The 27,136-nt window shown below is 43.8% G+C and overlaps 1 protein-coding gene across 1 annotated transcript; it reads right to left on the bottom strand.

Moving 5' to 3' along the window:
* Positions 1–22,240: 22,240 nt before the first annotated feature.
* Positions 22,241–25,621, bottom strand: LOC141022469 (uncharacterized). Its single transcript, XM_073498735.1, has 8 exons — positions 25,589–25,621; positions 25,326–25,456; positions 24,723–24,840; positions 24,210–24,302; positions 24,021–24,098; positions 23,827–23,914; positions 23,553–23,628; positions 22,241–22,454 (listed from the first exon to the last, which is right to left on the bottom strand). The coding sequence occupies exons 1-8, from the start codon at positions 25,619–25,621 to the stop codon at positions 22,241–22,243; spliced, it is 831 nt and encodes a 276-aa protein (XP_073354836.1).
* Positions 25,622–27,136: the final 1,515 nt, after the last annotated feature.

Genomic DNA, 27,136 nt, shown 5'->3' with positions numbered 1-27,136 from the left:
TTGGTTTTTCTGGACCTGGTCTTTATTTTCTTTTTCTAAATGCGTGAACTTTTTTAATTTATTTTTCTAAAACATAATTGCGAATCTCCCAAATTCATAAACTTTTTTTTTGAAAAATTTGAACCTTTTCCAATTGTCACGAGTTTTTTTTAAATTTTGTGAACCTTTTTTCAAAGTTATGTACTTTTTCCAATTTTTATGAAAATTTTCAAAAGATTTGATTTTTTGAAAATTTTGAACTTTTTATTTGAATGGTCAACGGTCAAGTAGGGCAGTCAACTGACAAATCCAGGATGTTTTTCACAGTTGTGGGGCGTGAACAGCAGATGGGCCGGCCCAGGAGCTAGGCGCGCGAGAGCGCCAGATCGGGAACAAGCGCTGTATAGAGCTCTTGACAGGACCTTCCGACTCCAATTCCATCACGCACGCCCGTCCTCAATCTCCATGGTTAGGTCGACAGTCCTGCCATGTAATGAGCTTCACGTCCGAGATGTTGACCCAACCTTTCATTATGGGCCTTGAAGGAAATATGCCCTAGAGGCAATAATGAAGTTATTATTTATTTCCTTATATCATGATAAATGTTTATTATTCATGCTAGAATTATATTAACCGGAAACATGATACATGTGTGAATACATAGACAAACAGAGTGTCACTAGTATGCCTCTACTTGACTAGCTCGTTGATCAAAGATGGTTATGTTTCCTAGCCATAGACATGAGTTGTCTTTTGATTAACGGGATCACATCATTAGGAGAATGATGTGATTGACTTGACCCATTCCATTAGCTTAGCACTCGATCGTTTAGTATGTTGCAATTGCTTTCTTCATGACTTATACATGTTCCTATGACTATGAGATTATGCAACTCCCGTTTACCGGAGGAACACTTTGTGTGCTATCAAACGTCACAACGTAACTGGGTGATTATAAAGGTGCTCTACAGGTGTCTCCGAAGGTACTTGTTGGGTTGGCGTATTTCGAGATTAGGATTTGTCACTCCGATTGTCGGAGAGGTATCTCTAGGCCCTCTCGGTAATGCACATCACTTAAGCCTTGCAAGCATTGCAACTAATGAGTTAGTTGTGGGATGATGTATTACGGAACGAGTAAAGAGACTTGCCGGTAACGAGATTGAACTAGGTATTGAAATACCGACGATCGAATCTCGGGCAAGTAACATACCGATGACAAAGGGAACAACGTATGTTGTTATGCGGTCTGACCGATAAAGATCTTCGTAGAATATGTGGGAGCCAATATGAGCATCCAGGTTCCGCTATTGGTTATTAACCGGAGACGTGTCTCGGTCATGTCTACATAGTTCTCGAACCCGTAGGGTCCGCACGCTTAACGTTTCGATGATAGTTATATTATGAGATTATATGTTTTGATGTACCGGAGGTTGTTCGTGTTGGAAATATGCCCTAGAGGCAATAATAAAATGGTTATTATTATATTTACTTGTTCATGATAATTGTCTATTGTTCATGCTATAATTGTATTAACTGGAAACCGTAATACATGTGTGAATACATAGACCACAACATGTCCCTAGTAAGCCTCTACTTGCCTAGCTCGTTGATCAATAGATGGTTATGGTTTCCTGACCATGGACATTGGATGTCATTGATAAACGGGATCACATCATTAGGAGAATGATGTGATGGACAAGACCCAATCCTAAGCATAGCACAAGATCGTGTAGTTCGTTTGCTAAGAGCTTTTCTAATGTCAAGTATCATTTCCTTAGACCATGAGATTGTGCAACTCCCAGATACCGTAGGAATGCTCTGGGTGTACCAAACGTCACAACGTAACTGGGTGGCTATAAAGGTACACTACAAGTATCTCCGAAAGTGTCTGTTGGGTTGGTACGAATCGAGACTGGGATTTTTCACTCCGTATGACGGAGAGGTATCTCTGGGCCCACTCGGTAATGCATCATCATAATGAGCTCAATGTGACTAAGTAGTTAGTCACGGGATCATGCATTACGGAACGAGTAAAGTGACTTGCCGGTAACGAGATTGAACGAGGTATTGGGATACCGACGATCGAATCTCGGGCAAGTAACATACGGATAGACAAAGGGAATTGTATACGGGATTGATTGAATCCCCGACATCGTGGTTCATCCGATGAGATCATCGTGGAACATGTGGGAGCCAATATGGGTATCCAGATCCCGCTATTGGTTATTGGCCGGAGAGGTGTCTCGGTCATGTCTGCAGGGTTCCCGAACCCGTAGGGTCTACACACTTAAGGTTCGGTGACGCTAGAGTTGTTATGGGAAATAGTATGTGGTTACCGAAGGTGTTCGGAGTCCCAGATGAGATCCCGAACATCACGAGGAGTTCCGGAATGGTCCGGCGGTGAAGATCGATATATTGGACGAAGGGTATTGGAGTCCGGAAGTGTTCCGAGGGTACCAGGCTATGGCCAGCATGACCGAAAGGTGTTTCGGGAGCCCCGGCAAGTGTTGGAGGGCCTCATGGGCCAAAGGGGAAGGGGCAAACCAGCCCACTAAGGGGTGGTGTGCCCCCCACACCCCTTTCCCACGTTACTTGGGGAGGTGGGGCGCCTCCACCTGGCTTGGGAGGCAAGCCTCCACCTGCTTGGCTTGGGGGGCAAGTCTCCCTAGGATTTTCCCTAGGGAGATCTAATCTGCTTGGCCGCTGCCCCCTAGGGGAAACCCTAGGGCGCCTCCCCCTCTCCCCTTGCCCCTATATATAGTGGAGGGGTGGGAGGGCAGCCGCACCTCTTCCCTGGCGCAGCCCTCCCTCCTCATACACCTCCTCCTCCTCCTCCGTAGTGCTTAGCGAAGCTCTGCCGGAGAACCACGAGCTCCATTGCCACCACGCCGTCGTGCTGCTGGAGTTCTCCCTCAACTTCTCCTCTCCCCTTGCTGGATTAAGAAGGAGGAGACGTCCCCGGGCTGTACGTGTGTTGAACGCGAAGGCGCCATCCGTTCGGCGCTAGATCGGATCTTCCGCGATTTGAATCGCCGCGAGTACGACTCCATCAACCGCGTTCTTGTAACGCTTCCGCTTAGCGATCTTCAAGGGTATGAAGATGCACTCCCTCTCTCTCGTTGCTAGCATCTCCTAGATTGATCTTGGTGACACGTAGGAAAATTTTGAATTATTGCTACGTTCCCCAACAGTGGCATCATGAGCTAGGTCTATGCGTAGATTCTATGCACGAGTAGAACACAAAGTAGTTGTGGGCGATGATTTGTTCAATTTGCTTGCCGTTACTAGTCTTATCTTGATTCGGCGGCATTGTGGGATGAAGCGGCCCGGACCGACCTTACACGTACTCTTATGTGAGACAGGTTCCACCGACTGACATGCACTTGATGCATAAGGTGGCTAGCGGGTGTCTGTCTCTCCCACTTTAGTCGGATCGGATTCGATGAAGAGGGTCCTTATGAAGGGTAAATAGAAATTGGCATATCACCGTTGTGGCTTTTGCGTAGGTAAGAAACGTTCTTGCTAGAAACCCATAGCAGCCACGTAAAACATGCAACAACAATTAGAGGATGTCTAACTTGTTTTTGCAGGGTATGCTATGTGATGTGATATGGACAAAAGGATGTGATGAATTATATATGTGATGTATGAGATTGATCATGTTCTTGTAATAGGAATCACGACTTGCATGTCGATGAGTATGACAACCGGCAGGAGCCATAGGAGTTGTCTTAATTTATTGTATGACCTGCGTGTCAATGAAGAACGCCATGTAATTACTTTACTATATTGCTAACCGTTAGCCATAGTAGTAGAAGTAATAGTTGGCGAGACAACTTCATGAAGACACGATGATGGAGATCATGGTGTCATGCCGGTGACGAAGGTGATCATGCCGCGCCTCGAAGATGGAGATCAAAAGGCGCAAGATGATATTGGCCATATCATGTCACTTTATGATTTGCATGTGATGTTTGTCATGTTTACATCTTATTTGCTTAGAACGACGGTAGCATAAATAAGATGACCCCTCACTAAAATTTCAAGAGATGTGTTCCCCCTAACTGTGCACCGTTGCGAAGGTTCGTTGTTTCGAAGCACCACGTGATGATCGGGTGTGATAGATTCTAACGTTCGCATACAACGGGTGTAAGCCAGATTTACACATGCGAAACACTTAGGTTGACTTGACGAGCCTAGCATGTACAGACATGGCCTCGGAACACAAGAGACCGAAAGGTCGAACATGAGTCGTATAGTAGATACGATCAACATAGAGATGTTCACCGATGATGACTAGTCCGTCTCACGTGATGATCGGACACGGCCTAGTTGACTCGGATCATGTATCACTTAGATGACTAGAGGGATGTCTATCTGAGTGGGAGTTCATTAAATAATTAGATGAACTTAATTATCATGAACATAGTCAAAAGGTCTTTGCAAATTATGTCGTAGATTACGCTTTAGTTCTACTAAGATATGTTCCTAGAGAAAATTTAGTTGAAAGTTGATAGTAGCAATTATGCGGACTGGGTCCGTAAACTGAGGATTGTCCTCATTGCTGCACAGAAGGCTTATGTCCTTAATGCACCGCTCGGTGTGCTGAACCTCGAGCGTCGTTTGTGGATGTTGCGAACATCTGACATACACGTTTTGATGACTACGTGATAGTTCAGTGCGTAATGTTGAACCGTTTAGAATTGAGGCACCGAAGACATTTTGAAACATCGCGGAACATATGAGATGTTCCAAGAGCTGAAATTGGGATTTTAGGCTCGTGCCCATGTCAAGAGGTATGAGACCTCTGACAAGTTTCTTAAGCATGCAAACTAAGGGAGAAAAGCTCAACCGTTGAGCATGTGCTCAGATTGTCTGAGTACTACAATCGCTTGAATCGAGTGGGAGTTAATCTTCCAGATGAGATAGTGATGGTTCTCCAAAGTCACTGCCACCAAGCTACTAGAGCTTTGTGATGAACTATAACAAATCAGGGATAGATATGATGATCCTTGAGCTATTCGCGATGTTTGACACCACGAAAGTAGAAATCAAGTAGGAGCATCAATTGTTGATGGTTAGTAAAACCACTAGTTTCAAGAAGGGCAAGGGAAAGAAGGGATACTTCATGAAACGACAAATCAGTTGCTGCTCTAGTGAAGAAACCCAAGGTTGAACCCAAACCCGAGACTAAGTGCTTCTGTAATGAGGGGAACGGTCACTGAAGCAGAACTACCCTAGATACTTGGTAGATGAGAAGGTAGGCAAGGTCGACAGAAGTATATTGGATATACATTATATTAATGTGTACTTTACTAGTACTCCTAGTAGCACGAGGGTATTAGATACCGGTTCGGTTGCTAAGTGTTGGTAACTCAAAATAAAAGGCTACGGAATAAACGGAGACTAGCTAAAGGTGAGATGACGATATGTGTTGGAAGTGTTTCCAAGGTTGATGTGATCAAGCATCGCATGCTCCCTCTACCATCGAGATTGGTGTTAAACCTAAATAATTGTTATTTGGTGTTTGTGTTGAGCATAGACATGATTGGATTATGTTTATCGCAATACGGTTATTCATTTAAGGAGAATAATGGTTACTCTGTCTATTTGAATAATACCTTCAATGGTCTTGCACCTAAAATGAATGGTTTATTGAATCTCGATCGTAGTGATACACATGTTCATGCCAAAAGATATAAGATAGTAATGATAGTACCACATACTTGTGGCACTGCCATTTGAGTCATATTGGTATAAAACGCATGAAGAAGCTCCATGTTGATGGATCTTTGGACTCACTCATTTTTGAAAAGATTGAGACATGCGAACCATGTCTATTGGTAGATATGCATGAAGAAACTCCATACAGATGGATCGTTTGGACTCACTTGATTTTGAATCACTTGAGACATGCAAATCATACCACATGGGCAAGATGACTAAAAGGCCTCGTTTTCAGTAAGATGGAACAAGAAAGCAACTTGTTGGAAGTAATACATTTTGATGTGTGCAGTCCAATGAGTGCTGAGGCATGCAGTGGATATCGTTATGTTCTTACTTCACAGATGATTTGAGTAGATGCTGAGTATATTTACTTGATGAAACACAAGTCTGAATTATTGAAAGATTCAAGTAATTTCAGAGTGAAGTTGAAGATCGTCGTGACAAGAGGATAAAATGTCTGTGATATGATCATAGAGATGAATATCTGAGTTACGAGTCTGGCACACAATTAAGACATGGTGGAAATTGTTTCACAACTAATACCGCCTGGAACACCATAGTGTGATGGTGTGTCCGAACATCATAACTGCACCCTATTGGATATGGTGCATACCATGATGTCTCTTATCAAATTACCACTATCGTTTATGGGCTAGGCATTAGAGACAACCGCATTCACTTTAAATAGGGCACCACGCAATTCCGTTGAGACGACACCGTATGAACTATGGTTTAGAGAAACCTAAGCTGTCGTTTCTTAAAAGTTTGGGTTGCGACGCTTATGTGGAAAAGTTTCAGGCTGATAAGCTCGAACCCAAAGCGGATAAATGCATCTTCATAGAATACCCAAAACAGTTGGGTATACCTCCTATTTCAGATCCGGAAGCAAAGTGATTGTTTCTAGAAACAAGTCCTTTCTCGAGGAAAAGTTTCTCTCGAAAGAATTGAGTGGGAGGATGGTGGAAACTTGATGAGGTTATTGAACCATGACTTCAACTAGTGTGTAGCAGGGCACAGGAAGTTGTTGCTGTGGCACCTACACCAATTGAAGTGGAGGCTTATGATAGTGATCATGAAACTTCGGATCAAGTCACTACCAAACCTCGTAGGACGACAAGGATGCATGCTACTTCAGAGTGGTATGTAATCCTGTCTTGGAAGTCATGTTGCTACACAACAATGAACCTACGGGCTATGGAGAAGCGATGATGGGCCCGGATTCCGACGAATGGCTCGAGGCCATAAAATCCGAGAGAGGATCCATGTATAAAAACAAAGTGTAGACTTTGGAAGAACTACTTGATGGTCGTAAGGCTGTTGGGTGCAGATGGATTTTAAAAGGAAGACAGACAATGATGGTAAGTGTCACCATTAAGAAAGCTCGACTTACCGTTAAGATGTTTTCCGGCAAGTTCAAGGAGTTGACTATGATGAGACTTTCTCACTCGTAGCGATGCCAAGAGTCTGTTGGAATTATATTAGCAGTTACTGCATTGTTTATGAAATCTTGCAGATAGGATGTCAAAACATTGTTTCCTCGATGATTTTCTTGAGGAAAGGTTGTATGTGATACAACCAGAAGGTTTTGTCAATCCTGAAAGATGCTAACAAGTATGCAAAGCTCCAGCAATCCTTCTAAGGACTGGAGTAAGCATCTCGGAGTTGGACTGTACTCTTTGATGAGATGATCAAAGATTTTGGGTTTTTACAAAGTTTATGAGAAACCTGTATTTCCAAAGAAGTGAGTGGGAGCACTATAGAATTTTTGATGAGTATATGTTGTTAACATATTGTTGATCAGAAATGATGTAGAATTTCTGGAAAGCATACAGGGTTATTTGAAAAGTGTTTTTCAATGGAAAACCTGGATTAAGCTACTTGAACATTGAGCATCAAGATCTATAAGGATAGATCAAAAACGCTTAATAGTACTTTCAAATGAATACATACCGTGACAAGATTTTGAAGGAGTTCAAAATAGATCAGCAAAGAAGGAGTTCTTGGCTGTGTTACAAGGTGTGAGTATTGAGTAAGACTCAAGACCTGACCACGGTAGAAGAGAGAAAAGGACGAAGGTCGTCCCCTATGCTTTAGACGTAGGCTCTATAGTATGCTATGCTGTGTACCGCACCTGAAGTGTGCCTTGCCATGAGTTAGTCAAGGGGTACAAGAGTGATCCAGGAATGGATCACATGACAGCGGTCGAACTTATCCTTAGTAACTAGTGGACTAAGGAATTTTCTCGATTATGGAGGTGGTAAAAGAGTTCGTCGTAAAGGGTTACGTCGATGCAAACTTTGACACTAATCCGGATGACTCTGAGTAGTAAACCGGATTCGTATAGTAGAGCAGTTATTTGGAATAGCTCCAAGTAGCGCGTGGTAGCTGCATCTACAAGATGACATAGAGATTTGTAAAGCACACACAGATCTGAAAGATTCAGACCCGTTGACTAATAACCTCTCTCACAAGCGAGATATGAACAAACCCCATGGGTGTTGGATTCTTTACAATCACATAGTGATGTGAACTAGATTATTGACTCTAGTGCAAGTGGGAGACTGTTGGAAATATGCCCTAGAGGCAATAATAAAATGGTTATTATTATATTTCCTTGTTCATGATAATTGTCTATTGTTCATGCTATAATTGTATTAACTGGAAACCGTAATACATGTGTGAATACATAGACCACAACATGTCCCTAGTAAGCCTCTAGTTGACTAGCTCGTTGATCAATAGATGGTTATGGTTTCCTGACCATGGACATTGGATGTCATTGATAAACGGGATCACATCATTAGGAGAATGATGTGATGGACAAGACCCAATCCTAAGCATAGCACAAGATCGTGTAGTTCGTTTGCTAAGAGCTTTTCTAATGTCAAGTATCATTTCCTTAGACCATGAGATTGTGCAACTCCTGGATACCGTAGGAATGCTTTGGGTGTACCAAACGTCACAACGTAACTGGGTGGCTATAAAGGTACATTACAGGTATCTCCGAAAGTGTCTGTTGGGTTGGTACGAATCGAGACTGGGATTTGTCACTCTGTATGACGGAGAGGTATCTCTGGGCCCACTCGGTAATGCATCATCATAATGAGCTCAATGTGACTAAGTAGTTAGTCACGGGATCATGCATTACGGAACGAGTAAAGTGACTTGCCGGTAACGAGATTGAACGAGGTATTGGGATACTGACGATCGAATCTCGGGCAAGTAACATACCGATAGACAAAGGGAATTGTATACGGGATTGATTGAATCCCCGACATCGTGGTTCATCCGATGAGATCATCGTGGAACATGTGGGAGCCAATATGGGTATCCAGATCCCGCTATTGGTTATTGGCCGGAGAGGTGTCTCGGTCATGTCTGCAGGGTTCCCGAACCCGTAGGGTCTACAAACTTAAGGTTCGGTGACGCTAGAGTTGTTATGGGAAATAGTATGTGGTTACCGAAGGTTGTTCGGAGTCCCGGATGAGATTCCGGACATCACAAGGAGTTCCGGAATGGTCCGGCGGTGAAGATCGATATATTGGACGAAGGGTATTGGAGTCCGGAAGTGTTCCGGGGGTACCAGGCTATGGCCAGCATGACCGAAAGGTGTTTCGGGAGCCCCGTCAAGTGTTGGAGGGCCTCATGGGCCAAAGGGGAAGGGGCAAACCAGCCCACTAAGGGGTGGTGCGCCCCCCACACCCCTTTCCCACGTGATTTGGGGAGGTGGGGCGCCTCCACCTGGCTTGGGAGGCAAGCCTCCACCTGCTTGGCTTGGGGGGCAAGTCTCCCTAGGATTTTCCCTAGGGAGATTCAATCTGCTTGGCCGCCGCCCCCTAGGGGAAACCCTAGGGCGCCTCCCCCTCTCCCCTTGCCCCTATATATAGTGGAGGGGTGGGAGGGCAGCCGCACCTCTTCCCTGGCGCAACCCTCCCTCCTCATACACCTCCTCCTCCTCCTCCGTAGTGCTTAGCGAAGCTCTGCCGGAGAACCACGAGCTCCATTGCCACCACGCCGTCGTGCTGCTGGAGTTCTCCCTCAACTTCTCCTCTCCCCTTGCTGGATCAAGAAGGAGGAGATGTCCCCGGGTTGTACGTGTGTTGAACGCGGAGGCGCCTTCCGTTCGGCGCTAGATCGGATCTTCCGTGATTTGAATCGCCGCGAGTACGACTCCATCAACCGCGTTCTTGTAACGCTTCCGCTTAGCGATCTTCATGGGTATGAAGATGCACTCCCTCTCTCTCGTTGCTAGCATCTCCTAGATTGATCTTGGTGACACGTAGGAAAATTTTGAATTATTGCTACGTTCCCCAATAGTTCGGAGTCCCGGATGTGATCACGGACATGACGAGGAGTCTCGAGATGGTCGAGACATGAAGATTGATATATTGGAAGCCTATATTTGGATATCGGAAGTGTTCCGGGTGAAATCGGGATTTTACCGGAGTACCGAGGGGTTACCGGAACCCCCCGGGGCTTAATGGGCCATAGTGGGCCTTTGTGGAGAAGAGGAGAGGCGGCCAGGTCAGGGCCGCGCGCCCCTCCCGCCTAGTCCGAATAGGATAAGGAGAGGGGGGCGGCGCCCCCCCTTTTCCTTCCTCTCCTCCACCTCTTTCCCCTCCACTCCTAATCCAACTAGGAAAAGGGAGGGAGTCCTACTCCCGGTGGGAGTAGGACTCCACCTGGCGCGCCCCTCCTGGCCGGCCGCACCTCCCCCCCTTGCTCCTTTATATACGGGGGCAAGGGGGCACCCTAGAGACACGGCAATTGATCGTTTGATCTTTTAGCCGTGTGCGGTGCCCCCCTCCACCATAGTCCACCTCGATAATACTGTAGCGGTGCTTAGGCGAAGCCCTGCATCGGTAGAACATCATCATTGTCACCACGCCGTCGTGCTGAAGAAACTCTCCCTGAACACTCGGCTGGATCGGAGTTCGAGGGACGTCATCGGGCTGAACGTGTGCTGAACTCGGAGGTGCCGTGTGTTCGGTACTTGATCGGTCGGATCGTGAAGACGTACGACTACATCAACCGCGTTGTGCTAACGCTTCCGCTTTCGGTCTACGAGAGTACGTGGACAACACTCTCCCCTCTCGTTGCTATGCATCACCATGATCTTGCGTGTGCGTAGGAATTTTTTTGAAATTACTACGTTCCCCAACAGTGGCATCCGAGCCAGGTTTTATGCGTAGATGTCATATGCACGAGTAGAACACAAGTGAGTTGTGGGCGATATAAGTCATACTGCTTACCAGCATGTCATACTTTGGTTCGGCAGTATTGTTGGATGAAGCGGCCCGGACCGACATTACGCGTATGCTTACACGAGACTGGTTCTACCGACGTGCTTTGCACACAGGTGGCTGGCGGGTGTCAGTTTCTCCAACTTTAGTTGAACCGAGTGTGGCTACGCCCGGTCCTTGCGAAGGTTAAAACAGCACCAACTTGACAAACTATCGTTGTGGTTTTGATGCGTAGGTAAGAACGGTTCTTGCTAAGCCCGTAGCAGCCACGTAAAATTTGCAACAACAAAGTAGAGGACGTCTAACTTGTTTTTGCAGGGCATGTTGTGATGTGATATGGTCAAGACATGATGCTAAATTTTATTATATGAGATGATCATGTTTTGTAACCGAGTTATCGGCAACTGGCAGGAGCCATATGGTTGTCGCTTTATTGTATGCAATGCAATCGCCCTGTAATGCTTTACTTTATCACTAAGCGGTAGCGATAGTCGTAGAAGCATAAGATTGGCGAGACGACAACGATGCTACGATGAAGGTCAAGGTGTCGCGCCAGTGACGATGGTGATCATTGCGGTGCTTCGGAGATGGAGATCACAAGCACAAGATGATGATGGCCATATCATATCACTTATATTGATTGCATGTGATGTTTATCTTTTATGCATCTTATCTTGCTTTGATTGACGGTAGCATTATAAGATGATCCCTCACTAAATTATCAAAGTATAAGTGTTCTCCCTGAGTATGCGCCGTTGCAAAAGTTCTTCGTGCTGAGACACCACGTGATGATCGGGTGTGATAGGCTCTATGTTCAAATACAACGGGTGCAAAACAGTTGCACACGCGGAATACTCAGGTTAAGCTTGACGAGCCTAGCATATAACAGATATGGCCTCGGAACATGGAGACCGAAAGGTCGAGCGTGAATCATATAGTAGATATGATCAACATAGTGATGTTCACCGTTGAAACTACTCCATCTCACGTGATGATCGGACATGGTTTAGTTGATATGGATCACGTGATCACTTAGAGGATTAGAGGGATGTCTATCTATGTGGGAGTTCTTAAGTAATATGATTAATTGAACTTAAATTTATCATGAACTTAGTACCTGATAGTATCTTGTTTGTCTATGTTGATTGTAGATAGATGGCCCGTGTTGTTGTTTCGTTGAATTTTAATGCGTTCCTTGAGAAAGCAAAGTTGAAAGATGATGGTAGCAATTACACGGACTGGGTCCGTAACTTGAGGATTATCCTCATTCCTGCACAGAAGAATTACGTCCTGGAAGCACCGCTAGGTGTACCACCTGCGCCAGCAACTGCAGACATTGTGAATGCCTGGCAGTCACGTGTTGATGACTACTCGATAGTTCAGTGTGCCATGCTTTACGGCTTAGAACCGGGACTTCAACGACGTTTTGAACGTCATGGAGCATATGAGATGTTCCAGGAGTTGAAGTTAATATTTCAAGCAAATGCCCGGATTGAGAGATATGAAGTCTCCAATAAGTTCTACAACTGCAAGATGGAGGAGAATAGTTCTGTCAGTGAGCATATACTCAAGATGTCTGGGTACTGCAATCACTTGATTCAACTGGGAGTTAATCTTCCGGATGATAGCGTCATTGACAGAATTCTCCAATCACTGCCACCAAGCTACAAGAGCTTCGTGATGAACTATAACATGCAAGGGATGGATAAGACGATTCCCGAGCTCTTCGCAATGCTAAAGGCTGCGGAGGTAGAAATCAAAAAGGAGCATCAAGTGTTGATGGTCAATAAGACCACCAGTTTCAAGAAAAAGGGCAAAGGGAAGAAGAAGGGGAACTTCAAGAAGAACAACAAGCAAGTTGCTGTTCAGGAGAAGAAACCCAAGTCTGGACCTAAGCCTGAGACTGAGTGCTTCTACTGCAAGCAGACTGGTCACTAGAAGTGGAACTGCCCCAAGTATTTGGCGGATAAGAAGGATGGCAAGGTGAACAAAGGTATATGTGATATACATGTTATTGATGTGTACCTTACTAATGCTTGCAGTAGCACCTGGGTATTTGATACTGGTTCTTTTGCTAATATTTGCAACTTGAAACAGGGGCTACAGATTAAGCGAAGATTGGCTAAGGACGAGGTGACGATGCGCGTGGGAAATGGTTCCAAAGTCGATGTGATCGCGGTCGGCACGCTACCTCTACATCTACCTTCGGGATTAGTTTTAGACCTAAATAATTGTTATTTGGTGCCAGCGTTAAGCATGAACATTATATCTGATCTTGTTTGATGCGAGACGGTTATTCATTTAAATCAGAGAATAATGGTTGTTCTATTTATATGAGTAATATCTTTTATGGTCATGCACCCTTGAAGAGTGGTCTATTTTTGTTGAATCTCGATAGTAGTGATACACATATTCATAATATTGAAGCCAAAAGATGCAGAGTTGATAATGATAGTGCAACTTGTTTGTGGCACTGCCGTTTAGGTCATATCGGTGTAAAGCATGAAAAAACTCCATACTGATGGACTTTTGGAACCACTTGATTATGAATCACTTGGTACTTGCGAACCGTGCCTCATGGGTAAGATGACTAAAACGCCGTTCTCCGGAACTATGGAGAGAGCAATAGATTTGTTGGAAATCATACATACAGATGTATGTGGTCCAATGAATGTTGAGGCTCGTGGCGGATATCGTTATTTTCTCACCTTCACAGATGATTTAAGCAGATATGGGTATATTTACTTAATGAAACATAAGTCTGAAACATTTGAAAAGTTGAAAGAATTTCAGAGTGAAGTTGAAAATCATCGTAAAGAAAATAAAGTTTCTACGATCTGATCGTGGAGGAGAATATTTGAGTTATGAGTTTGGTCTTCATTTGAAACAATGCGGAATAGTTTCGCAACTCACGCCACCCGGAACACCACAGCGTAATGTTGTGTCCGAACGTCATAATCGTACTCTACTAGATATGGTGCGATCTATGATGTCTCTTACTGATTTACCGCTATCGTTTTGGGGTTATGCTTTAGAGACGGCCGAATTCACGTTAAATAGGGCACCATCAAAATCCGTTGAGACGACGCCTTATGAACTGTGGTTTGGCAAGAAACCAAAGTTGTCGTTTCTTAAAGTTTGGGGCTGCGATGCTTATGTGAAAAAACTTCAACCTGATAAGCTCGAACCCAAATCGGAGAAATGTGTCTTCATAGGATACCCAAAGGAGACTGTTGGGTACACCTTCTATCACAGATCCGAAGGCAAGACTTTTGTTGCTAAATTCAGAATCTTTCTGGAGAAGGAGTTTCTCTCGAAAGAAGTGAGTGGGAGGAAAGTAGAACTTGATGAGGTAATTGTACCTGCTCCCTTATTGGAAAGTAGTTCATCGCAGAAACCGGTTTCTGCGACGCCTACACCAATTAGTGAGGAAGTTAATGATGATGATCATGGAACTTCAGATCAAGTTGTTACTGAACCTCGTAGGTCAACCAGAGTAAGATCCGCACCAGAGTGGTACGGTAATCATGTTCTGGAGGTTATGCTACTAGACCATGACGAACCTACGAACTATGAAGAAGCGATGGTGAGCCCAGATTCCGCGAAATGGCTTGAGGCCATGAAATCTGAGATGGGATCCATGTAGGAGAACAAAGTGTGGACTTTGGTTGACTTGCCCGATGATCGGCAAGCAATTGAGAATAAATGGATCTTCAAGAAGAAGACTGACGCTGATGCTAATGTTACTGTCTATAAAGCTCGACTTGTTGCAAAAGGTTTTCGACAAGTTCAAGGGATTGACTACGATGAGACCTCCTCACCCGTAGCGATGCTTAAGTCTGTCCGAATCATGTTAGCAATTGCCGCATTTTATGATTATGAAACTTGGCAAATGGATGTCAAAACTGCATTCCTGAATGGATTTCTGGAAGAATAGTTGTATATGATGCAACTAGAAGGTTTTGTCGATCCAAAGGGAGCTAACAAAGTGTGCAAGCTCCAGCGATCCATTTATGGACTGGTGCAAACCTCTCGGAGTTGGAATAAACGCTTTGATAGTGTGATCAAAGCATTTGGTTTTGTACAGACTTTTGGAGAAGCCTGTATTTACAAGAAAGTGAGTGGGAGCTCTGTAGCATTTCTAATATTATATGTGGATGACATATTGCTGATTGGAAATGATATAGAATTTCTGAATAGCATAAAGGGATACTTGAATAAGAGTTTTTCAATGAAGGACCTCGGTGAAGCTGCGTATATATTGGGCGTCAAGATCTATAGAGATAGATCAAGACACTTAATTGGACTTTCACAAAGCACATACCTTGACAAAGTTTTGAAGAAGTTCAAAATGGATGAAGCAAAGAAAGGGTTCTTGCCTGTGTTACAAGGTGTGAAGTTGAGTAAGACTCAATGCCCGACAACTGCAGAAGATAGAGAGAAAATGAAAGATGTTCCCTTTGCTTCAGCCATAGGCTCTATCATGTATGCAATGCTGTGTACCAGACCTGATGTGTGGCTTGCTATAAGTCTAGCAGGGAGGTACCAAAGTAATCCAGGAGTGGATCACTGGACAGCGGTCAAGAACATCCTGAAATACCTGAAAAGGACTAAGGATATGTTTCTCGTTTATGGAGGTGACAAAGAGCTCATCATAAATGGTTACGTTGATGCAAGCTTTGACACTGATCCGGACGATTCTAAATCGCAAACCGGATACGTGTTTACATTAAACGGTGGAGTTGTCAGTTGGTGCAGTTCTAAACAAAGCGTCGTGGCGGGATCTACGTGTGAAGCGGAGTACATAGCTGCTTCGGAAGCAGCAAATGAAGGAGTCTGGATGAAGGAGTTCATATCCGATCTAGGTGTCATACCTAGTGCATCGGGTCCAATGAAAATCTTTTGTGACAATACTGGTGCAATTGCCTTGGCGAAGGAATCCAGATTTCACAAGAGAACCAAGCACATCAAGAGACGCTTCAATTCCATCCGGGATTTAGTCCAGGTGGGAGACATAGAAATTTGCAAGATACATATGGATCTGAATGTTGCAGACCCGTTGACTAAGCCTCTTCCACGAGCAAAACATGATCAACACCAAGGCTCCATGGGTGTTAGAATCATTACTGTGTATTCTAGATTATTGACTCTAGTGCAAGTGGGAGACTGAAGGAAATATGCCCTAGAGGCAATAATAAAGTTATTATTTATTTCCTTATATCATGATAAATGTTTATTATTCATGCTAGAATTGTATTAACCGGAAACATAATACTTGTGTGAATACATAGCCAAACAGAGTGTCACTAGTATACCTCTACTTGACTAGCTCGTTGATCAAAGATGGTTATGTTTCCTAGCCATAGACATGAGTTGTCATTTGATTAACGGGATCACATCATTAGGAGAATGATGTGATTGACTTGACCCATTCCGTTAGCTTAGCACTCGATCGTTTAGTATGTTGCTATTGCTTTCTTCATGACTTATACATGTTCCTATGACTATGAGATTATGCAACCCCCGTTTACCGAAGGAACACTTTGTGTGCTACCAAACGTCACAACGTAACTGGGTGATTATAAAGGTGCTCTACAGGTGTCTTCGAAGGTACTTGTTGGGTTGGCGTATTTCAAGATTAGGATTTGTCACTCCGATTGTCGGAGAGGTATCTCTGGGCCCTCTCGGTAATGCACATCACTTAAGCCTTGCAAGCATTGCAACTAATGAGTTAGTTGTGGGATGATGTATTACGGAACGAGTAAAGAGACTTGCCAGTAACGAGATTGAACTAGGTATTGAGATACCGACGATCGAATCTCGGGCAAGTAACATACCGATGACAAAGGGAACAACGTATGTTGTTATGCGGTCTGACCGATAAAGATCTTCGTAGAATATGTGGGAGCCAATATGAGCATCCAGGTTCCGCTATTGGTTATTGACCGGAGACGTGTCTCGGTCATGTCTACATAGTTCTCGAACCCGTAGGGTCCGCATGCTTAACGTTTCGATGACAGTTATATTATGAGTTTATATGTTTTGATGTACCGAAGGTTGTTCGGAGTCCCGGATGTGATCGCGGACATGACGAGGAGTCTCGAAATGGTCGAGACATGAAGATTGATATATTGGAAGCCTATATTTGGATATCGGAAGTGTTCCGGGTGAAATCGGGATTTTACCGGAGTACAGAGGGGTTACCGGAACCCCCGGGGGGCTTAATGGGCCATAGTAGGCCTTTGTGGAGAAGAGGAGAGGCGGCCAGGGCAGGGCCGCCCCCCCTCCCCCCTAGTCCGAATAGGACAAGGAGAGGGGGACGACGCCCCCCCGTTTTCCTTCCTCTCCTCCACCTCTTTCCCCTCCACTCCTAATCCAACTAGGAAAAGGGGACTCCACCTGGCGCGCCCCTCCTGGCCGACCGCACCTCCCCCCTTGCTCCTTTATATATGGGGGAAAGGGGGCACCCTAGAGACACAACAATTGATCGTTTGATCTTTTAGCCGTGTGCGGTGCCCCCTCCACCATAGTCCACCTCGATAATACTGTAGCGGTGCTTAGGCGAAGCCCTGCGTCGGTAGAACATCATCATCGTCACCACGCTGTAGTGCTGACGAAACTCTCCCTCAACACTCGGCTGGATCGGAGTTCGAGGGACGTCATCGGGCTGAACGTGTGCTGAACTCGGAGGTGCCGTGCGTTCGGTACTTGATCGGTCGGATCGTGAAGACGTATGACTACATCAACCACGTTGTGCTAACGCTTCCGCTTTCGGTCTACGAGAGTACGTGGACAACACTCTCCCCTCTCGTTGCTATGCATCACCATGATCTTGCGTGTGCGTAGGAATTTTTTTGAAATTACTACGTTCCCCAACACCTACTACTTGGAAGGGGGGAATCCTACTCCCGGTGGGAGTAGGACTCCTCCTAGGGCGCGCCATAGAGAAGGCCGGCCCTCCCCCTCCTCCACTCCTTTATATACAGGGAGGGGGGCACCCCTTGGAGACACAACAATTGATCTCTTGGATCTTTTAGCCGTGTGCGGTGCCCCTCTCCACCATAGTCCACCTCAATAATATCGTAGCGGTGCTTAGGCGAAGCCCTGCGTTGGTAGAACATCATCATCGTCACCACGCCGTCGTGCTGACGGAACTCTCCCTCAAAGCTCGGCTGGATCGGAGTTCGAGGGACGTCATCGAGCTGAACGTGTGCTGAACTCGGAGGTGTCGTGCATTCGGTACTTGATCGGTCGGATCATGAAGACGTACGACTACATCAACCGCGTTGTGCTGACGCTTCCGCTTTCGGTCTACGAGGGTACGTGGACACACTCTCCCCTCTCGTTGCTATGCATCACCATGATCTTGCGTGTGCGTAGGAATTTTTTTGAAATTACTACGTTCCCCAACAGGCCTATGGGCCCATGATATCAGGCTCTAACTTTTGGTTGACTTTCATAGGTCTTCCATGTCTCGACTTTGGTTTCTCCTGACTTGTGTGTGTGTGTGTGGGGGGGGGGGGGGGGCGCTATTTGTCACGTTACGCGAGCCACGAGCATTCCCTCGCTGAAAGAATCGCCCGACTGGGCCGCTGATAGCAAGCCCAGCCGCGCGGGAGCCACAACCTGTTTTTTTCTTTCTGTTTTCTGTTCTCATTTTATGTTATTTTTGTACTTTAATATATTATATATTCTATATATTAGGAAAAACACTCTTCAAAAACACATTTGAAAAAAAAATCTTGAATAAGTATTAAAAAATGTTGAACAAGAATTTGAAAAATGTTGAACAAGTATTTATAAAATATTGAATAAGTATTAAAAATGTTGAACAAGTATTTGAAAAATGTTGAATAGGTATTAAAAATGTTGAACAAGTATATGAAAAATGTTGAACGAGTATTTATAAAATGTTGAACAAGAATTGATAAATGTTCAACAACTATTTGAAAATGATGAATAAATATTAAAAAGTTGAACAAATATTTGAAAAATATTGAATAGGTATTAAAAAATGTGGAACAAGTATTTGAAAATTTTGAATAAGTATTAAAAATGTTGAACAAGTATTTTATTTTTTTGAATAACTATTAAAATGTTGAACAAGTATTTGGAAGGTGTTGAAAAAACATTCGGACAATGTTGAACGTGTATACAAAAAATGTTGATCACTTGTTACAATTTTTTTAGTCATGTAAATGTAGAGTGAAAACAAAAACAAACATATTAGAACACACAATAAAAAAATGAAGAAGAAAAAGAAAACCAAAAAAAATGGAGAAAAAGGAAACGAACAAGAATGAAACAAATCTGATATGAGAAGAAAGAAGAAAGAATGCAAAAAACGGAGAAGAAAAGACAAATGAAACAAAAGAAAAATAAAGAAAAAAATGTTGAATAAGTTTCAAATAATGTTGAGCGAGTATTTGAAAAGCGTTGAACGAGTATTTGAAAAGTGTTGAACAAGTGTTAAAATGTGGAACGAGTATTTGAAAAGTGTCGAATAAGTGTTCGGATAATGAAAAATATGAAGAAAAACGGAGAGGAAAAAATGAAGAAACAAAAGCAAAGAAATGAAAAAAATGGAGAAGAAAAAAAGAAAACGAAAAATGAGAGGAGAAAACCGGCACATTATGCTCCAAGTGGGTCGTGCCCTAGCTATCATCACGAACTCCTGGCGTGGCGCGGTGGCTAGTGCGCTAGGTTTGTTCGTGCGCGACCTTGGTACTTCCCTTTTTTCGTTCTATTTTTCTGCGCGAACATTGGCCAGCCCAGTAAACGATCACCCGCGAGACTAGTCTGTACGATCGCTTAATGTGATAAATAGCTCTCACGGGGGGACCCACCCTCAAAGGCGTCAACGTAGTTTGGTCATGTGGAGCCCTAAAGGGCCCATGGGTACATTACCTCTGTCCCACTAGATAAATTTAAGACAAGCTTTCTGGGATGGGGAGATAAATTTAAAGTTTTCGTCTTTCGTTGGTTGGCCTAGCTAAATGAATGGTTTAATAAATAAATAGTGTGAGTACAAACGTATCTAGAACATCCCATTTATGAATTTTGCATTGATTGACAGTAGGATATGGAACCCCCGTACCACAATCACATTTGGGCCATGATATTGAGTATTGGAGTTGATATTATTTGGGGAGTAGTCATACGCCCTAGAGACTTCAATAAATAATTCTAAATTTGAGAAAGTAGAAGTAAAATATGTAATGCAACAATTATTAATTGACATATCAAATCAAGTATTTCCTTTATATTTTTTTTGTCAATCTAAGAGAAAAATGCGTAATAGGTTCCGAACAAAATTCAAAAAATAAGTGTTAGTTCAAACAAATCTATATCCCATGATAGATGCAATAATTGTATAAACATAGCATGTGTATTTTAGTATTTATTTATCTGATATGTACCATAATATTTTGTTTTTTTTTCTGGAGTAAGTTAGCCAATAAATTCGCCAGTTTTTCGATAAGAAAAAATATACCCGCCTCCTTGCTCTGACGGAGTTAGCTCTCAACGTTTGTCGCGAACTTAATGGTGAATCGTAGCCCCGACATCAATTTAGTGGGGTCTCCGTCTTATTTCATTTAGCCACGATTTTGTGAAATGTATAATAACACATAGTAAAAATATATGATTATCTTTGAACATATATGGTGTTTTATGTATTGAGAGTACTTTACCTTGTGATGATAATTATCTACTTTGGCAGTCTAACTTGATCATGGCTCACGAGTACATGACCACCGTTGATTAAACCAAAATGTTTAAATGTATATACATTTAGGTGATCTCTATTAATAGTTCTGCAATAAAAAAATGTATTCAGCAAAAAAATGCATGTTTTTCCTTATGTAGAATTGTCGGATATTAGTACATGTCTTTCATTAGAGTGAGTAGCCTAATTGGACGAGGAAAACTAAGTTTCAACGGGCTACACCACTATACACAAACAATTAGGCACAGAGAAATGGTGACTCAGATGTACTCAAGTCTCTCACTTATCACCAATAAAATCGTTGGACTTTATTAATTTTGAGATGAACAATATATTTACTGTCAAGAAGATCTTAAGAGGTTAGATAGAATGTATGCCACCGTTTGCACTCCCTTGCAAATATTGCTAAACTACAAGGATCTCAAGGCTACTGAGACTATTGGAAGGATCATGTCTCATGAGATGAGTATCAAGTATAAGGATTAACTCCATTGTTAATCACCTCATCACAATAGAATTAGAGCTTACAAGACGACAAATGACTCTCACAAGATATCATGTGAAGACCCCCCCTAAGGAAGTCACAACTGATGAACTTAGTCTCATGGTTCAAAACTTCAACAAGATGTACTCCAATAACAAATTCAAAGTTAATGACCACAAGTACTCTAGGTTAAGAAATGAGGGTACAACATCCCGCCTTAGAGATAGACATTGTCACCACTGTGCATGATCCGGACACTTTGTCATCAATTGTTCCGAACCACCAAGGATAAAGATTTCAGCACGAGCAATGTGTGTTAACAAGGGAAAATATGTGCTAATACATGAACTAATTTTTAGTGTGTAGTTCTGCTTTAGGTTTGAGCCATGATGTACACAGTTACTTGCATATGGTGACATGCACCCTGTGTGCCTCGTATCCATTTTCAAGACACCATGTTGAAGATGACGGCGAGAAACCTGAGCTGTGCATGCACAAAATGGCACAAGAATCGAATCAAAACCGTTTCAAAAATGAACTTTCAGGCATAAAAGTAGACATTTTCATCTCATCTAATAGCTGTGTAGGAGCACTTAGTTACAGGGAGAGAGATATCCAAATGAAATAGAAGGAACATAGTGGGAAGCTTAGTGCTCAGGAACAGTTAATCTCTCCTTTGCTTTGAGTCCAGATCACAAGGTTGTCACTAATGGAGTTTAGATCCAACTCGATCAAGCAAACATGCATGTTAGGCTGACGACATCATAAACCAAGTACCACAGGCGGCTGGCATAAAAAACACATGATTGGCTGGCAATAATATGTACATACTACGGTAACAACAAAACAAGGGTGGAAAGGAAACATCATCATTTATATCCATGAACGAGAGAAGAGATAGATTTCTTTTCGTCCTTCAACTGTTCGTTGAGTTCAAGTTTCACCACACAAATAAAAAATTCACCAAGGTGGCTACAGTTAACGCCCTGACGAAGATGATGGTCGCTGCCGGGTCTCATTTACTGTCTCCCCGCCCAAGCGATTCCTCTAGTCGTGCCATCGGTGACGCATGTCCTGCAGCTACATCTCCATCTGATGATCCGCAAAAAGAAGTGACATCTCCATCCAAGGTTCAGCAACACGGCACAGGCTGCAAGGCTCCAGAACATTCAACTTGACCGTGGGGGCAGTTATCAACTCGATGTATGGTTGGACAGCCAAGACCGCTCTCTGGGCTTCCACGAGCACCTCTTTGCGCATCAGCAGGCACTTGCCAGATTTGTTAACATCACACCTAGGCACGCCATAAGTGGTGTCTAATGCGAGACGCTCAAGGGATGTCGCAGACCGGAGGATCACGTTAACTCGACCAGACTTTTGGCTGAGCGGAAATTGATGACCTGGATGCTCTTTAGTCTGTCGTGACGGTGATCATGTGTCATCCTCAGATCCGAGGGGTCTACGAAAACAGAGGCACAATTCCACTAGCATGCACATAAGATGAAGGTCTCCAATGAAGGAGCAGCATAGAGCCATAGAGAAACGAAACCAGAGTAAAAGGATGGAAAAGTCTTAAACTGAGATGGACTGTGGAGGGTTGTTCACATTCCTTTTTTCCTTATGAATGAGAATAACAAGGGATGGATGTGATGTTTTTCTTTTGCATCGAGGGATGGATGCGATTGAGGGGAGGGGGGTTAGACGTGCCAACGTCCATCCCCAACTCCAAGTTAATAGTAGAGAGTTATATAACATGCAAAAGACAAGCACATAAACACGTAGGCACACACGAATACTTAGTTTCTTTTTAGGGGTACACGAATACTTAGTTACAAATGCACATTTGGTGATATTCCTTTTCAAATGATACCTACAATAACCTCTTTAATTAGTTAATGAAAGAATAAAGACATGCCCTATAGGTGCCTGTGAACACCCCTACAAACGACAATAATACCTGTGGCGGGTCTGCCGCCCTAACCACCTAAGATTAAGAGCATCCTCTTAGCACTGAAACTCCTTGTCTCACTGCCGCCTAAATATCTAGGCATTTGTAAGACCTTGAAATATAGAACATGGCTAAACAATCTTGTCTTCTTTATCCCTTCCATTGTAGAAAAAAGACTTGGAAGAGCTAAATCATCACATGAACCAGCGCAAGTCCAAGTCCTAGTCCGAGTTAACTTGGTCAGGTGACACAAGAGCAGAACACCCTTCTTCATTAGTGATAGGATAGTAAGCTACAAAGGGAAAAAATTGAAAAAAGAAAGTTGTGTAAGATTCTGAAAGTATACATGCATTTAATAGTTCAATATACATTTCTTACATAATGGAAGACACCCCTGTGCTAAGAATTTTAAGGCGAGACCATGCCAACAATAGCATGCATTACCTCAGTCCAAAGCAATGCCAGGTGCTAACAGGAAAATCAAACATTGATGCCATGGCATAAAATAGAACCCGTTGACCTAAAAACAACTCAAAAATCATAACATGTATACGTTCTTTTTATATTGCGATATGCAAATCATTGGGTGGATGTAACATATATTGCACAATGGATATAGGCGAATCTACAGAAAATGGGTGCAAATAACTTGAGATTCATAAATAACAGTCCACATCAAAGTTAGATGTGACTTGGTTGGAAAAACAGAGAGTTATACCTCCTTCAACAACTTCTCGGCGATCGGATAAATTTACAGTTAACTGTTTTGTTCTCCAGACATGGTTGGCCGTGTGAAATACTCGAACCTACGGAATCAATGCGACTATTTATTAGTGCTAATATTTTACAAAGCATTATTTGTTTGATGAAGAATGGAAGATAGGCGAGCAAAGCATGTTTGTATCGACTTACAAAAACATCCACTTTAGCATTAATGTCATTTCCTCTATCAAAAGTGCCCATGCATATGCCCAACAACTTGTTTTCCAACTGAAAGTAGCAGCACGAAAGCAAGAGGTTATAAGAACAAAAACCAAAGATAACGGAAAATCTAATGTATATTTTCAGTTTTATTTAAAAGGTAATAAAATCATAATGTACCTCAATTGTGGTGGAAATACGTTCTCCATCAATGCATTCAATAATATCACCAACTCGGATTCCAACTTTCTCAGCATGAGATCCTATTGACACCTAAGATTTCATTGGCAATATTTAATCAGTTGATAAGATGCATGAGAAGGGAATGACAAAAACATAATTGAAGTTATTATCCTAAGGGAACTAAACAAAATGATTCCGCAGATTTTCCACAGAGAGGAGACATAGCCAAGGACACCTTGGCTGGTCGCTACGTTCGCAGTGAGGGCTTGGCAGGCCCTCCCCTCCAACTGGGACGACACTTTATCGTACCTGCAGGGGAGGACACAAGTGTTCGTTGGTTCGGGTGGGGGCTTTTCCTTTTTGACCACCGCTAGGATTAAATAGCAGCTGAGCTCGAGATAAGGACATCAAGGCCAGCTGCGACGTCGCCGGTGAGGGCTGTCCTAACCTATAGGTGTTCCCAAATATAACTGCAAGTCAAAAAGTAAGCAAACATAAACAGTTGTATACCTCTTTAACAACAAGACCATCATCAATGTTTAGCTTGCGCCATATATACTCAGCATGGATGGGATCTAAAAACTTCAGGGCCTCACACTGCAATCCAAGGTGGGGCCGAGGGATGCACCTACAGAATCGTAACACAAAATTTAGTTCTGGACATCGAAATATGATTGCTTTGATTAAAGGTAATTTAAGTTAACAAAAACAAAACATTCAATGAAACTTTATTTATGCGCTATGTACTAATTAATTCACTCGGGACCATCCCAATAATGAATACACCCCCCCCCCCCCCCCCCAATAAAGGTAATGTCGTGAATAATCTTACAATGTTACAATGTTGTTCCCTGCTGCTCCTATGCATCTAGCACTTCAAAGTTCCACCCATTGTATAGTGTCACTTATAAACTATTTTGTAAAATAATCACATAAATTTATTTAACATTACAAACATAGAGCATGACAACAATCACATTATGAACAATCAAAACATAGATTTTATCTCTATAGATGAGGTCATACCTATAGTCCAACTACAAACAACAAATAGCAAAAAGGACAAAGAATGCATCAGCAAGCATTGCTATGAAACCGAGGGAGAATGCGTACCCGAAATTCCTCCACAAATACATGCAGTTGTTCAAAATGGAAGAAGGAACAAAGGACCCACTTTCAGAACAGTTGATCATCCCCACAACCTTTCCATCAAAGTCAATGACCGGCTCTCCATCATCATCACACTAAACATATGTATATAATTTTTTGTTATAATAGACAAAATGGTCTGAACGAATAACAACATATAGAAGGTCAAAATTACATATAACTCAACCTTAGGAAATTGTGCATATAGAGTAGAATCTCAAGCTTACCCTAGGTATGTACACACCCTTTCCCCTCCACATTCTCTGCCTCTCTTCAGTCTCCTCGTCCTGTACATATGCTTCATATTAATAAATACTCCCCCCCGTTCCATAATATAGTGTGTATAATATATTTTTTCAAAAGTCAAACTGTACAAACTTTGACCATGTTTATAGACAAAAATATATACAGTTGAAATACCAAATGCATATCACTGGATACATCATCAGTTATATTTTCATGTTATATATGTTGGGGTCTAACCCTAGCTAGCTCGAACTAGTTTTCAGAGACGGAGATAGACGAAGCAAGGAACGGAGATAGATCGTTTTTCTGGCAACAAACCACGGCGCCGAACGCCCTTTTTCTCTGTTATATATATAGCTGGCCAAACCAGATCATATCTGGACTCCTAACCATCTACGCATAACAACTTGGACTAACAAACCAAATCACGGCCGGCTTTGTAGCACACGGGACGCAGCGCCCAAGCTTCCTTTCGTACGCACGCACGTAGAGCACCCAGGGACTCTGCTCGCCTACGCCGTCCTCTATTACGCATTCTGACGCATCCAGTCGCGATTACTGCTAACTGACTACGACTCGATCATGAGCACAGACTCGACACGCACCCAACGCACGCACACACGCATGCTCGCCACGGCTTCAGGCATGACCAGCATGCACGCACACACTGGTCACCACCACCGCCGTGTCTTATTCCTAACAATCTCCCCCTAAGACACGACCTACAGTAAGGTCGGCTCGTCATCGATGTCGGCGAGGAGCGCCTTCTCCTTCTTCGGCTGCCGGCAGTCGCGGGAGAAGTGGCCACGAACGCCACAGTTGTAGCACTTCCCGCGCCGCCGTCTCGTGCCCGAAGCCACGCTGCTCGCACCGTCGTCGTGGTCGAGGTTGCCGCCGCGCTGACGCTGACGTGCCTCCCATTGGGCCGCGGTGAACATCAGCTGATCGCCGCCTCGTCCGCCATTGTCCTGCGTGCGCCGACGTAAGCGCTCGTCAAATGCCTTGAGCTTGCTCAACGCCTCCTCGAACGCCATCGTCTCCACGTTGCAGAACTGCTCGATCCCGGCCACCGCGGCATACAACCGATCAGGCACCGTGTCGAGCAGTTTTTTCACCATGGCAGCGTCGCCGAGCGTCGAGCCGAGGCCAGCATACCTTGCTGCCATGCCGCCGGTCTTGCCGGCGTACGCGTCCAGCGCCTCCCCCTCCTCCATGCGCAGCTTGTCGAACTCGCCACGGAGAGTGGAGAGCCGCGCCGCCTGGACCCGATCGGCGCCGACGAACCTCGTCTTCAAGCTGGCCCACACCTCAGCCGCCGTCTTCTTCGTCGATACCTGCATCAACAAGTCTTCGGAGAGCGCACCGAACAGCACCGCCCTCGCCGTCTTGTTCTTCCCGGCGTCGACCGCCGCGCCGCTCGCCGGCGACACCACTTCCCAGAGGTTCTGGGCGTCGAGGATGGCTTCGGCCTTGATCGGCACACCATGTAGTTGTCCGGTGTGAGAATCGGCATCGCCATGGACACCGTG

The sequence above is a fragment of the Aegilops tauschii genome, chromosome 5 (assembly GCF_002575655.3).
Source record: "Aegilops tauschii subsp. strangulata cultivar AL8/78 chromosome 5, Aet v6.0, whole genome shotgun sequence".
NCBI lineage: Eukaryota > Viridiplantae > Streptophyta > Magnoliopsida > Poales > Poaceae > Aegilops > Aegilops tauschii.
This window is presented reverse-complemented; position numbering and strand designations above follow the sequence as displayed.

What these genes read in the sequence shown, in the direction of transcription:
- LOC141022469 (XM_073498735.1), bottom strand. Translation starts at nt 25,621, where the DNA reads ATGTGGAGGGGAAAGGGTGTGTACATACCTAGG. An exon ending in AGGGTGTGTACATACCTAGG is followed by an intron (nt 25,457 to 25,588) that starts GTAAGCTTGAGA and finishes ACATATGTTTAG; the next exon opens with TGTGATGATGATGGAGAGCC. An exon ending in TGGCATTGCTTTGGACTGAG is followed by an intron (nt 22,455 to 23,552) that starts GTAATGCATGCT and finishes TGGCGTGCCTAG; the next exon opens with GTGTGATGTTAACAAATCTG.